Genomic DNA, 15,127 nt, shown 5'->3' on the forward strand with positions numbered 1-15,127 from the left:
ATACAAAAATTGGATAAACTCAAAAAATTGAAAAATCCTCGATCCCAATTTCCAACAGTAGAGTGTAGTTCTATGAAGCCTGGAAAAACTATAATTCCGCCTGTAATTAGTGGATAGTAAGAATTGGAAGGCACTCATTGTTCGCCTCGCCTGCAGTTTTTGACAGCCAGTTGTTCTCTGAGTTCACTTCCGGGAGTAGTAGGGGAGGTCCTCGTCGTTGTTGAAGGTGAGAGGGATAGGTAGAGCCTCCGTTGGCGTTAAAGGTGAGAGGTGCAGCCGAGGTTTTCGTCGGTTGTGAAAGAGTGTGATCTTGAGAGGGGCATTGGAGATCTTCTCGGCGTTGAAGGTGTGCGAAGTCAACAACAATCCATCCATCGTTATTAACTGTCTTCAACCACACACAAAGCCAATTTCTTCCTTTTCATCATAAATTATCAACTCATTATCCACCCTCATCGAGACGAGGTCATACCTATTAGTACTAAGCATACATCAATCCACACATAAACAACCGATTATTGCATTTTTTCTAATGACAACAACTTCACTATACCCCATCTTGGCACCGGCCAATGACTGTTTCCGTCCTTCAAAATCATTAAAACTAATTGACATTTCTAACATTGAGAGATCACTCTATTTACAATATTATCTGCGTACTAACAAAGAAAAATATTACCATACTTAGTATCTGAACTATAAATTAATAAGGATAAGATAGAGTGCACTTATCATCTTTTTATTGGAGATGCATTTCATAGCCACCTCTAGTCATCATAGACACGACCACCAAAGACTTGGCCTATGTGATATGTCGCTACTCGCTACAATTGTTCAAAGATTTTTCATAATTCATATTGAGTGGGCTTTGCCAATATATATTAATCATTTTGCAAAAGATATGTGATAATAAATTTAATTAATGATTAAAGAAACGTAATATTTTTTAAAAGAATAAATTTAATTAATGATTAAAGAAACGTAATATTTTTTAAAAGTTTAAAACCAAGATATCTTGGTTGACGTCATTATTTAAACGTAGTACTCTACCACCTCCAACAACCATCAGTTGCTAGTATGCCGCCACCAAACCACTACCACATCTCTGTTATATTAATTTCTAAAGAGTAAAGAACAAAAAAATACTTCACATTTTTAACACCAAATTATTTGAATTCAAATCAAATCTTTCAAATTGAAAGAACTTGATATTACTTGAAATATAAACTTACAAATCGAATCAATTCCAATTTTATTGTATTCTAAAAACATCCTTAACCTTAAAGTAATATCACAAGCAATTTTTACCCTAAACCAGATGACTATCAATAATTGTCCACCACTTTGAGGTGCTAAAACCAAAGCAGCTTGGGATGTAATATCGACTCCTTTCAAACATGTTTGTAGTTAGGTTCAATCCACAAAGGAACATAATCACATAACCCTTTATGTTAGCATAACCATGTTTTTCATTCTAAGCAAGAAAGATAAGATAGAAATATAATCATTCTAAATGCAGTTGCAAATCAATCCTAGAAAATCTCTTATTACAAATCAGTTGTTGAGCTGAAAAACTAACAAATTCAAGCCAAACAATCAAGTTCTGGAAAAAAAAGGGGGAGAAAGGCAAACAAAAACGGTTACATGCTCTGTTTGCAAGATATTCCTCCATGGCAAATGGTAGCCTCACCCACGGTTCTGTGCGATATCACTGGATTCATCATTGTTTTCCCTCAGATTGTTGTCTTGAAACTCCCCATCTGTTCTGTCCTTTTGTTCATCAAACTCATGATCAAATCCCAAACCCGTATTGCCTCCACCAGAGGGAAGATCTCCGCCAGAGTTATCATTGAATTGGAAATTACTAGCACCGCTATCTGCGAAACTAGTTTGAGTGCTGCCACTGCCATAGCTTGCTGGGGCACCATATCCACCACCTCCATAACTTCCACCACTATTATCATTACCACCGAAATTACCACCGCCATAGCCACCACCTCCATAGCCACCACCACCGCCATAGCCACCACCTCCATAGCCACCACCTCCATAGCCGCCACCACCGCCGAATCCTGGATGTGATTTTTCTGCAGCATAGTTCACACGTATTCTCCGACCATGAAGATCCTGTGAAACAACAGAATTCGAGATGCTACATGAAATATAACCAAACTTCTAGAATTTTCAGCAATTAGACATCTTACTCTATTGACACTAACAGTGACAACTAATTGCTGCTAATGCTAAATTCTATCCGTAAAATGAAGAACTATTTTCATTCCTTTTATGTTTTACTACACAGTGCCAACTTTCAATTGGTGAAAAGCTTATGCTTCAAATTTCTAAATCTTGGTTTGGAATTTCTCACAAAACATATCAATGTTTCTTTAAAAGTTCTTATTTGAAAGCCAACCGTTGAAATAAATTATAAAAGTATAATATTATTCAGTGGAAAACTTTCCAGACAAGAATACTATCATGGACATAACATATGCATTTTTGTGAGTGAAATCTGAAAATAGTCAATTGCATTCGCAAGAAACTTGTATGTGAACCTTGCCTCAGACACCTAAGAGCAATTGCATACTCCAGTATATGCATAATTTCATTTCATATGTAATTTGCAACTTTTCAGTGAAGATACCCTTACAATTTCTTGATGAATATGTCAGATAATTTTATATGTTCAGCTAGATAAATCACCGCAAGAAGTTGAAGATACCTGGCCATCCATGGCTTGAATGGCAGAAGATGCATCCTCAGTTGTTGCAAAAGTTATGAATCCAAAACCTCTGGACCTTCCAGTTTCACGGTCCATAATGACCCTTGCTGAAAGAATATTAAGACCAATGGCACAATAAATAATCACCATATTATAAAATGTGCATGCTTGACAGAAAGATGCATTTTTTTATTGTCTTATGTAAACACTTGATTGCTACTACTTGCCCTGTGTCGCAGACCGGAGACCGCAATTACCGCCAATGAAACATTTTATCATGATTAATAACTACATTTTTAAATTAATTCTAGAAAAAAAAAGAGAAGAGAAACAAAAACACAAGTTAACAAGAACACAAAAGTATAATCTAGTTCAGACTTTGATATAAATATTTTCAATTATGAAAGGAGCGAAGTTGTGCTGGTATGACATTTATTAATATCAGGCATCATACTGCTCACTGTACGAAATTTAGCACACAATGAAAAAACTAGCGGAATTTGATAATCAAAAAAGAAAATTACCATCAACTACTTCTCCATAGCGTGCAAAAGCCTCCCGCAGACTCATCTCATCTGTGCTATATGAAATACCTGCAACGCAGTCAAAATTTGAAATTTCATTACTATTTCCATGAGAACGATAAACACAATAAATTTAATGTACCTCCGATGAAAAGCTTTGAAGATGACATGGATCGAATAGCCTGGAAAATCGAAGGTTTTGATCCAGACAACTCTTGATTGATGTGCCTGACAGCAGATTGCTTCAGTAGGCTTCCCATTCTATTGAGGAACGCCATTGCTCAAACCCAATAAAAGCTTAACACTGAAAAGGTGTTATGTGGCTTAGTCATTGATCATTAAAACTCATGCTATAATACATTCAAAAACACAAGTTCATCACTTTTGTACTATGTATTAAAAATAATTATTAATACACTTGCAATCTGATAAAAGAAAATTCAAATCTAATTTCATATTAGCCAAAGCATAAAAAGCTAAATCACATTCATGTCATAAAGTTAAAACAATCCTCTACGTTCTCTCTACCCCGAAAATCAAAAGAAAGAAAAAAAAAACATGAAAATAAAATCAGCAGCTACTCTTTCATAGATACCATAAAACCAATGAGGAAAAAAATCGAATTTTTAATACTTTAGTCCCTTTCTTCCATAATGATGCTGTTCCTCGAAGAACCTCTTACATTTTTTCAGAAAGCAGAGGCCTCGCAGGCCTTAAAGATCAGATTTTTGAACAATAATAAGCATCACCAAGGTCAATCGAATCAACCACTATAAAACCCCGATAAAGGAATAAACAGAGTGGAAAACAAAAAAGATCAGCAGCCAAATAAACCCTACAGAAAATAACAGTGAAATCGCAACGGAAACGAATAAAGGGAAAAAGGGTTGAAGGAAAACTTTGATCTTTGAGATCATATTCATACCTATGTTGAGAAGCACTGTGAGGTTTTCTTCTTCTCAGTATGCCACAGCCACTTCTAAAACCCTTGTTGCTGCTGGAAGCTAACCTAAAATAGGGTTTGGATTTGGAAACTGCCACGTGGCATGATCGTGCCTGCTCGGATGTTTCTGCTTGAGTAACACTAACCGTTAGATTCCCATGTTTGTCATTTAATTTTTCGGAGGAAAAAATAATTATTAATTTATTATATACCAAACATTAGCCACTAATTAATCCGGAAATTTTATTATATTATTATAAATAAATTTAATTATTCGTTTATTATATGTTTGACTAATATTATTATTTTTCTATTGATGATTTGATTATTTTAATAATTAATTATTTAATTATAAAATATATAAATTAATATATTTAAATATATATAAACTATATAGTAATTAATTTAATAACTTTTTCAGTATACATAAAATATTTGTTTGAAAAAAATGTTATTATTGCCTTATTGGATTGTTTTAAAAAAAAGACCATTTTATCCGTAAATTTAACTTTTAACTATTAAAATAATAATTTACTCAATTATAATAAGAAAAAATTTAGGAAGTCAATATTTTTATTAAAATTTCGTCAATATTTAACTAACTAAAAATAGTAACTAATCTCACATCACCATTAAATATAATTTCATACTATTAAAAATACTAATAATAACTAATTGATAATTATAAATCACAAAATCTACTAATCTCTTAACACTCTTCTTACAATAAAGTATTATAATTTTTTGATTTCATACGATAATTATTCAAGTTTGATATAGTGTTTGTTCCGGTCCGGCCTGCCTGAGGCAGCACTCCGGCCCGAACAGTCGACCCGGCGAGTGGCTAACAAGCGACTCGATAAGAGCATCCAAACACCCCTCTCTTTCAGCACTGCTTGTTACAACTGGAAAGGAAAAATTTTTTAGAAGGTAGGAGAATCCTGTGGGTCTCGCCCTAGGGAGCAGAATATATAAGGGGATGGGTCCCTCCCCCATAGTACGTCACTACCTCCATACTCTTATTGCCATCTGTACAAACTCTGATTTGGGCATCGAAGTGTCATTACAAGTGGCTCTCCCCTTCACACTGCAACAGGTCGGGACGTCGCGAAACCTCAGTCCTCACTCATCAGAGACCCAGACCCAAACTGGTTCCCACCATCACACCCTCAAAGCATCACCGACCCGTTCGAGACACGAAGTCCCGAACATTAAGAACATTAAATGCTCAACGCGAAGAACGAGGCGACGCAGGACGCTCCTTCGAGGCGACGAGGTTACCAAAGGTAAGAGAACGCGCCACCTACGGTGTTCGCCGCCCTAGCTGGCGCGTTGGGGCACTGTTCCGACCCGGCCCGCCTAAGGCAACGGCCTGGCCCAAACGGCCGACCTGGCGAGTAGCTAACAAACGATCCGATAAGAACGCCCAAACACCCCCTCTCCTCCAGCACTGCTCGTTACAGCTGGAAAGGGGAAATTAAATTTCCTGGACTATAGGAGAATCCTGTGAAACCCGTCCTAGGGAGCAGAATATATAAGGGGAGGGCCCTACCCCTCCCCCACAGTACGTCGCTATCTCTATACTCTTACTGCCATCTGTACAAACTCTGACTTGAGCATCGGAGTGTCATTACAAATAACTCCCTCCTTTACACCGCAACAGCTCAGGACGTCGCGAAGTCTTAATCCTCACTCACCAGAAAACTCAGACTCAAACCGGTTCCCACCATCACACCCTCAAAACATCACCAGTCCGTCCGGGACACAAAACCCCAAACAATGTTTTTGTGGATGACTAATCTTTCAAGATTTTACAATAGAATATTAGAGATATGTTAACAAAGGCTCAAATCCGTTGTGATTGGTTTTAGTTATAAATAAGCATCAAACTATGGATAAAATTCTCAATAATGTTAATTTTTATATGAATTTTTTATTTTTGTCAAGAGATCAACTTGTTCTATATAATTTTATAAAGAAAAGATGAAAACAAGCCGAGCTTCGCATACTGCACGCGATGATTTGGAATGCAATGCAGAGAAGAAGAAGATGACACAATTATGTATCCTGATTCAGTTGCCTTGTGCAATGCAACCTACATCCAGTTTCCACCACAACAGCAGTAGAATTTTCGCTATCATATCAAATATTACATACACCAATTTTTCTAGTATTCTATCCAATCCTATTTGGAACAAATTCAGCTTCTACCCAAACTAGATTTGACTAGAAACTCATCATAGCTTTCAACAGCAAAGTGTTTACCCAACTTGCAAGAGATACAGCTCAGACACCAGACACAAAACAGAAAAATAATCAAAGGAGACAAGAAATAAATCTTGACTTTTCTCTCCAAATATTTCTCTATGCCTTTTCTCTCAATGATACAACATTGAAACAGAATATTGAATGATAACATATGAAAGAGATTATGTAGCACAGCTTTAATGCTATAAGTTAAACTTTATTCAGCACTCTCTAATAAAATTTTTCATCTTAACAAAATATTTTTTTGATGTAAAAATATTGTCCAAAATGTTGAACTCTTATAGAAAAGCTCTTAATCAAACTCAAAACTCTGGTTCTCTCTCCTTATTTACAAACTGAAGTAATTTTTCTATTTGTATGAGCTATGTTTTCACAACTAGAATTTACTTTCTTGATTTTAGAATCCGGTGAGGTCTTTACTTTCTTGTCTTCCATCATTTCCAAAAATCAGGGATTTGAATTTAGAAATAAGCAATGCAGGGAGGATTAGCGGCGGCAATTTCATTTTTCAATTTGATTTGCCAAATTCAAGTCCTTAATCTTGTGCTTTGCTCTAAAAAACAATTTTAACCATTGATTCACAGTAAAAAAAAAATAGTCACCACTTTTTTTATATTATCCAAAATGGTGATGTAGAGAGAAGATGAATTTCACAAATAATTTACTTGCCTAATAATAAAATTTTTTTATCTTTTTCTTCTAAAATAGATCAGCCTTATGAGTTGATTTGAAACTCTATTGATTTGACCTAGCTTCCAAATTTGCTTTTCGTTTTTTTTTTCCTCTTTGATGTCAGAATAAAAAATGAGTTTTTTTTTTTTCCAGGTATTATCCGAAGACACCAAAGCTCCACCATTATTTGGTTGCTTCTTCTCTTCCGGAAGGCAATGGGCTGGATTAATGATTCATTTTTCATTCAGCAGCCTTGGAATCACTGTATTTGGGCTGCTTGTCTTTTATATTTGGACTGCATAATGAACATACACCACTAAGATCTAGTTTGGATAACCAACTTAATTAAGCTCATTTTGATAAAATAATTTAAACAATAAATATTTCTGTTAAAAGTAACTTATAAATAAGTTATTTTGTGTTTGTATTTTTAATTCTAAAAATACTTATTTTATAGAAATGTGATGAAAAGTATAAGTATTATGAGAGAAGTCATTTTTTTAAACTTCTCTATAAGCTCGTAAATAGCTTCTTAAAAAGTTGCAATTTGATTTTGAAAATTGCACCAGACATTAATACTACTACTTTTCATAAGTCAAAAATTAAAAAAAGTTATTTCTAAAGTTTCCAAACAGACCCTAAATACCTCATCAAAAACAAATTTGGATTATCAACCCAAATTACACTATATTTGTTATCACCAAAATGTTATTATTTGTTTGCTAAACTCAACAAATGTATTTGAGAGAAAATATTTTTACCTTATATTCTTTAATCATAAAATAAGAACAATCAACGTCAACTTTATATCATAATTAAACCGGAGAAAATCACATATTTTTAAAACACATACTCTCAAATATTTTCACCTTATATTTCTTTAAATAGGATCAAGAGAAAATATTAAATGTTGAGAGATTACACTTTACCAAATAATTGAGAGAAAAATTAAGAGAATTCATTCTCGGAATAACTCGATAAAGAGGGAGTGAAGGACTAATATGGTACAATTTTTTTAATTTCAATAACTTTTATGATGCAATTAGAATCTCAAAAACCTTTTAAGTACAATCAGCCAATTTCAAGAACCACTTTAAAGTTTAACTTGATTTCATTTGTTTGTTTAATCATAGGTATCATACTCCTTTTGTCAATGTGACAAAAAAAACACTGGATTAATAAACACGAGTACACGACAATTTTTATATAGTTGTATGGAATATTGAGTGAATTTTTAGCTAAATTAGTGGATCTAATTTTAAAAACTATATATTAACTTGGTGGATGTGTTCATTAAGTCTAATCTCCTCTGATAATTTACTAAAAAAGACATGACTTTCAAAGAGCTATCCTTCTCTCTCTCTCTTAAACAAAACAATAAAGAAAAAGGGATCAACATTGAGTTGAGTTTTATATTACATTGATTTGTGCAAGTATATATATATTATTAACCTGCTTCCACAAGTCAAGCAACTTGTTTAAGATATGTGCATGCATTGCTTCTGAAAAAGGGATGTACTGTTTTGAAATGTACAAGTTGATATGAATCCATGATTTCTTAGTGGAGACAATAATTTTGAAGATGTTGAAGTTTACTTGACTAAGTCCATGAGACCATGACTACAATAATTTTCATTGGATGGGATTGATCAAGTTGTTCAAATAGAGTTTAGGTTAATTGATTGAGACTCAAACCATTTGATATTAATGAAATGTCCACCATATGTGATTGACCATTAACAACTCCATTAATGAGAAAACTAGGTCATGGTTCATAAACACTTTTTTTTTTGTTCATGACACATTATTACTTTTAGAAACTTTCGTCTAAATTGATAGAATTAATTTTAGTTAAAAAAAATGTCAGTTATGTAACATTTCTCATATTTATTGTAAAAACATGTTACCCAATGAAGATCTACCATATTATTTGACTGTTTCAAGCCATGATAGGCCTCTACACACTAACAAGAATATTTAATTGATTTGTGGAACTTTCTGTTTCTAGTCATTTACTTCAAGTCTTTTTCTGTTAAAGTTTTAGTCTGTTTGATTCAATCACATCACTATTGAGGGGCCAAGCAACTTGAGTTTTCGTTCCCATTTTTTCTGTTAGGATTATGTTTTTCCTTTTCTGCTTAGGAGATTCATTATGAAAAATCTGTCTTATGGGGATTTAGTACTGATTTATTTTTTTTCTGAACTCTTTTGCATGGTTTACAATACAAGAAACCATTACATAAATAACTAATAATACGATTCTATTATTTGTATTAAGAGTTAGAATCAAATGATTCTATTAAATAACTTTTTAAATAGTATTAAAAAATGCCAATATGACAAATATTAATGATAGTCATAGATAGTTAAATACTGCAACAAATATTAATAACTTTTATGACGGAGACCTCCCAACAAGTACAAACTTCATATTTTTCTTTATTAGAGGCTTGTGTTATTGTGTACATTACTTTATGACTAATGTTATTCATTAATAGAGCATGGCTTTTTTTATTTGTTGTCCTAACCTTATGCCAATTACCTGTTTTTTTTAGAATAAATGGTTAAATTAGTACTTGAAAGATCACTTATTCTCTAAATTGGTTTCTAGAAATTTTTCAATCAAATTCGTTTTTCAAAAATTTTTAGCTACGTTGGTCCTTCTGTCACTTTCTTTGCTAACAGTGTCAGAATTTACTAATGTGACACGTTAAGTGACACCCATAAGACACATCTAAGAGTCAAAATTGGTTGTTAACATAATAAGTTTATAAAATTTGATCAAATCAAAACCTAATGGAAGGAGATATTGAGGAATTGAAATTCTTCAATTTGGAGTTTGATTTGATCTAATTTCATAAACTTACCATGATACCCCTAATTATGACTACTAGGTGTGTGTTGTGGTATCATATAATGTACCACATCAGCAAATTCTAATTCCGTTAACAACGAAAGTGACAGAAGAACCACATGACTAATTTAAAATTTTTTAAAGATAAATTTGATTAAAAAATATTTTAAGGACTATTTTGCAGAAAGAATGATCTTTTCAAAAATTAATTTACTATTTTTTTCCAACTATGCAAAACTACAAACCGAAAAAACGGTTAATTAGTTACATCAAAGTATGAACTCCAAATAGTAGAAACTAGGAAGCATTTATTGAATCACTAAGAGAAAAATAGGGTGGTTGTTCACAATTTCAAACATTATGTACCATTATTTATTGTCTAACAGAATATCAACATCACCACTTAGCACAAATCCTTTGGAACATACAATTAAAATAACAAAAGAATAGTTGTAATTTAAGCAATGTCTTATGCATCATAACCATGAAATTGTATCAATTTTATTCATTTTCTCCGTTTATTAGGGGGTTGATTGGTTGGTGGGGCTAAGGGATTGGTCATCTTATCTGCATAACTCACATGGCACCAAAAAGTGTTAGGTCCAAATTCAATTCCACATTAAAAATATTGACCACCAATGCTGACAATTGGACAAGTTCTTTCTAAGGAAGGACCTTCAAATTTCAATAGAGACTCCAAGTGGCTCAAGTAAGTGTCCCTTTCACTTGACAGCACTACACTCTTTAAAGTTGGAAGGACTAGTAAAGGTCCTTCATTATAATTTGCTGTCAGAACTAAAATAAAGGAATGAAGATTCAATGATTCATTGTTAATTATTTGTGCATAAATATTGTGTCCACTCACAACTTCTGTATACTATTAAATTTGCTGACAAAATATTCAATTACATAATGACATATCAATAAAAATAATTATCTTTTATATTGGTAGCATAAATAGTCATAAAAAAATAGATATAATTACACTGTCACTGCATCAAAATTAAACTCGTGTAAATACGGCTTTAGATAAAGATAATAACTAAAACTCAATAGATGATTTGATATACTTAACTAAATTATTTAAAATTATAAGTGTTAATATCTTAACTAACATCTTCGTGTGAGTAGTCAGAAATCTATCCCAATTCATTGAAAGTAATAACTTTTCAGCAGGCCGCTTGGTGAATGTATCTGACATAAAAAATCTTAAGTTGACTTCAAAATCTTTCATTGCCAGACAATTTCATCTACTACAAGTCAAAGTAAAAATATCTTCTTTTGTTATTAAAAAAAGGCATTTCACCTTTTAAACAATATTTCTAGATTTTGACTTGTATAGATTTCTTTGAGGACCATTCATTGGAGTCAATTGCTGACTTTTGTTTATGGTCTTAAGCTTGAAATCCAAAACCTGCACCAGTTGCAGTTCAAACTAACTCTCAAACTTGGATAAAGTGATACACTGAAAATTGATGTATTTGAACAATTCATTATCTTGAGTGAATTTTTTTTATGTAACAAAAAAAGTACAAAAGAATTTGAATATAGGACACTTTGAAAGATGAAAAAATACACAAAATATGTTATTACTTCTATTTCAATCAAATCTGATTAATCTAAAGAATACAATGCCAGAAAGAAGCATAACTCAAACTTTTCCAATCATATTGATTGAATACATACAATGCACACTAATTGGAACAAAAAGGTTTAGGCATGGAGACCCAAACCTGTTTGTGAATACATACAAGCCTCTGTTAGAGAACAGGATTATTCTAAGGGCTATCTTATATCACCTCCTATGTGGATTTTGCAAACATTTTTGAGATCCCTCAAAGAAATCCAGAAGGTAATTTTCTAAATCATCAGCATTGTATTTGATGTACTTGTCATTTAGGTGACAATTATGCCTTCCAAAAAATGTCCTATAAGCTTGGATTACCTTGAGTGATATCGAAATTCGCAAATCCTCGCGAAGCTGAACATCCGGGATAAGCCAAGCTGTTTGGATCCTGTAAACATCCTCAAAGCCGAGGTAGAAGCTCCTCAGCCTCTCCCTAAGAAGAGTTTTTGAGATGGAGGTTGTCCCAGGAACATGAATCCCTTCATCCTTAAGCAAGTTGAGAATGGAACTCCAACTAGCTCTCTCATATTTCATTGCATGCTGCTGAAACTTCCAGTTGCGCTTTCGAATCCATTCGTCTCCATATATGAGCCGAAGTTCAGACCCCTTAACTTTTTCAGCCATGTAATGTAGGTTGTTCATTAAGAACAAATGCTGCAATGGAACCTCTTTATACAACAAAGACTTCTCCTCAAGGTTACTTTCCAAGACCGATGCAACCGATCGGAAGTGGAGGGTCATTGAGGAGACTCCACTCGGAGAACCCGGGCTTTTGCTATCTTCTTCTGTACCTGGACTCATATCAGGTGACAGGGAAATGGCATCCTCTTCGTCTCGATCCTTCAGAAGCAGATTAAGTGATTCACTGTAATCAGTGAGAGTCCTCAGATAATTCATGACATATCTTGTCAAAGGATGTATTCCACCACCTATGAAAGGATTTGTAGATGCATTTGCTGCAATGGCATTTTCAAATTCAATAAATGTCACCCTCACGCAATCACCAAGTCTCTTCAAGACCTCATGGCATTCAATTCTAACAGAAGAGCCAACATCATCTAAGTACAAAGAATCCAGGTCTGGCATAAGGTCTGCCAGAACCTCATACATGTCGAGAATGCGAAAAAGTTTCTCAGGTTTGTGAGGACCAATAGACATGGCTTCACCAAAATTCAGAAGCTGCAGTATTGAAGCCTTGGATGCATCAACAAAACAAGCAATGCTAACAGGTTCACCTTCGCCGAAAATCTGGTCGCTGAGCCACCTCTCACTTGCAAGATACACCCTAACAAAGATTTTCAAAGCCCAAATCCATCTCTTGATTTTTGAATTCAAAGTGCCCCATTCCATCTTCAAGACATCTTCAATACTTAACCTTTCCATTTCAAGAATGAAGAGGCACTCATCTAAAGCATCCCTTCTGACAATTGTATAAGCATGAGAACATTCTTGGACATAATTAGAAGCAAACAATAGATTTGCAATGCACCTGAGATCCGGGATCACACCCGGATGGACTAAATCAATTATGTGCTCCTCTGCAGCTCTGCTGACACTATCTCTTTGAAGTGATTCCTCAACTGATTCATCACCCAAGGAGACGATAGAGTTCTCATCAACAGGATCTTCTTCGCTCGATCGAAAAGACACATATTCAGGTTCAAAAGGTTGCCTGTTCTGGATAAGCAAGTTCCTGAACTCTTCCTCGAGGCGTGCCATAGCTGTTTGAAGAACACTATAAGCCCTCTGCAAAAGCTTATACTCTTGGTCATCTTTACTCAAATTGAAACTCTCCAACTTCTCAATCAAACGGCGAGCTTCATTAGCCGCATTCAAATACTCAGATGCTTCTTCGGGCCCTAAATCCCAAATCATAGACTGATCTTCCTCCCATCTCATGATTTTCTCCTGAATCACATTGATCCGATCCTCAGTAGCATTCACACCACCTTCCTCCTCCTCTTCCTCTTCCTCCTCATCCTCCTCCCCTTCCTTCCCCTCCTCCATCTCACTAGGAATGCTCATGGATGACAACTTGGAGCCAAGATCAGCCAGAATCTTCTTGGCATCAGTGGTAAGGTTCTTGTTTGATCCTAATGCCTTCACAATATGTCTTGCTGCAGCTATCAAATTCTCTTCTCTTTCTAGTTCAGGAATCACAGGCTCAGATTCCTCAACAGCCATAAGGAACCCAAAGAAAAAACTCCAAACAAAAAAGGAAACAAGATTGATTGAACCCTAAATACAATACCACTTCCTTCTGTAAAATGAAAAATCCTTTCACCACACAGCTTCAATAGTAGTAGCTCACAATACACACCACACAGAAGAACGAATTAGCAGCAGAACCTTATCAGGACCAATCAATAAAGCTCAAAAAACAAATTTTGCACATGGGTATGAAGAAAAACCTCCTTTTTCCTGCATAAACCCCAAAAAGTTACCTTTTTTTAGTCAAAGACACAGAACAAAACCTATTACTACAATAATCAAGTACTTATATACTACAACCCCAAAAAATGAACCATGAACAATACAAAAGAATAACATCAGTACAATAACAAGAAGAATAAGAAGAAGAAAGCACAAAGGCCTACCTCAACCTCCACAGAAGAATAAGGTTAAAACAGTTGGAGTCTTCAGCAAAGATCTGCAGAGACAATGGAAACACAAGGGAGAAGAAACTGTACGGTGCAAAGTGCAGTCTCAGCTGTGTTGTTTTGGGATTAACTGATTAAGAGAAGAAGGAAGTGAAAGAGAGAGCAAGATTTTTGGAGCTCCAAAAATCTGAATCCAAGAAAAGAAATGATGGGTGTGGCTGCAATTTCTATGACCAATCTCTCTCTCTCTCTCTCTTTCTTTTTGTGTCTTTCCTTATTCACTGGCTTCAACTACTTATTACAAACTTACAAACAAACCTTAAAAAATTGGAAAATTTCGTACAAGTCCTTTGTCCGCTTGTGATGACTTTTTATCTCTCTGTTACTATATTTTATATCATCTTACACATGCTTTAATTTAATAGCTCATTTAAGATATGCTGTTCTCTAATTAAAACTTTTTAATTAAAGTTTAATCTCCGTGTGTAGAGAAAAAGAAAGAACTATGATGGCAAAATGACTTTTTGAGATTTTAAAATGATATTCATTTTTAGAAGACAGTTTTTCTTCATAATTTTGGCCAACGAGATTTGGTGTTTCTTTAATACATATATATATATATATATATATATATATATATATATATATATATATAATTCACAACTCACAAATATTCTTTTATTATAATTTATGGCGGTTTCAGATTCAAATTAAACTTTATGTATGGATTAACTGATTTTGTGATTCTACTAAATATATCATATTATTTTGTATCTAATAAATATATTAGTGATTTATTAATGTTCTATTGAATTATTGTAACCAAGTTTGCGGTTTTTTTATATGGAAATAAAAATAGTGATATACCTTAATATTGTAATTTTGGGTGTTTTTTAAAAATATAAAAGATACACAAA

General features: G+C 33.9%; 2 protein-coding genes across 2 annotated transcripts; both read right to left on the bottom strand.

The window, feature by feature from the left end:
* Positions 1-1,451: 1,451 nt before the first annotated feature.
* LOC112797869 (glycine-rich RNA-binding protein 2, mitochondrial) lies at positions 1,452-4,318 on the bottom strand. Its single transcript, XM_025840978.3, has 5 exons — positions 4,172-4,318; positions 3,389-3,550; positions 3,247-3,315; positions 2,723-2,829; positions 1,452-2,127 (listed from the first exon to the last, which is right to left on the bottom strand). Exons 2-5 carry the CDS (start codon positions 3,522-3,524, stop codon positions 1,687-1,689), a joined length of 753 nt encoding a protein of 250 aa, XP_025696763.1. The 5' UTR covers positions 3,525-3,550; positions 4,172-4,318; the 3' UTR covers positions 1,452-1,686.
* A 7,230-nt stretch (positions 4,319-11,548) lies between these two features.
* On the bottom strand, positions 11,549-14,575 carry LOC112797870 (exocyst complex component EXO70E2). Its single transcript, XM_025840979.3, has 2 exons — positions 14,208-14,575; positions 11,549-14,031 (listed from the first exon to the last, which is right to left on the bottom strand). The coding sequence occupies exon 2, from the start codon at positions 13,792-13,794 to the stop codon at positions 11,779-11,781; it is 2,016 nt and encodes a 671-aa protein (XP_025696764.1). The 5' UTR covers positions 13,795-14,031; positions 14,208-14,575; the 3' UTR covers positions 11,549-11,778.
* Between the last annotated feature and the right edge of the window lie 552 nt (positions 14,576-15,127).

The sequence above is a fragment of the Arachis hypogaea genome, chromosome 4, assembly GCF_003086295.3.
Source record: "Arachis hypogaea cultivar Tifrunner chromosome 4, arahy.Tifrunner.gnm2.J5K5, whole genome shotgun sequence".
NCBI classification, from domain to species: Eukaryota; Viridiplantae; Streptophyta; class Magnoliopsida; order Fabales; family Fabaceae; genus Arachis; species Arachis hypogaea.

Bases quoted from the DNA above. Each gene is read 5' to 3' on its own strand.
- LOC112797869 (XM_025840978.3), bottom strand. From the start codon at position 3,524: ATGGCGTTCCTCAATAGAATGGGAAGCCTACTGAAGCAATCTGCTGTC. The intron at 2,830-3,246 runs GTAATTTTCTTT...ATATTCTTTCAG, and splicing joins CTATGGAGAAGTAGTTGATG to CAAGGGTCATTATGGACCGT. The intron at 2,128-2,722 runs GTATCTTCAACT...GTTGTTTCACAG, and splicing joins TTCAAGCCATGGATGGCCAG to GATCTTCATGGTCGGAGAAT.
- LOC112797870 (XM_025840979.3), bottom strand. From the start codon at position 13,794: ATGGCTGTTGAGGAATCTGAGCCTGTGATTCCTGAACTAGAAAGAGAA.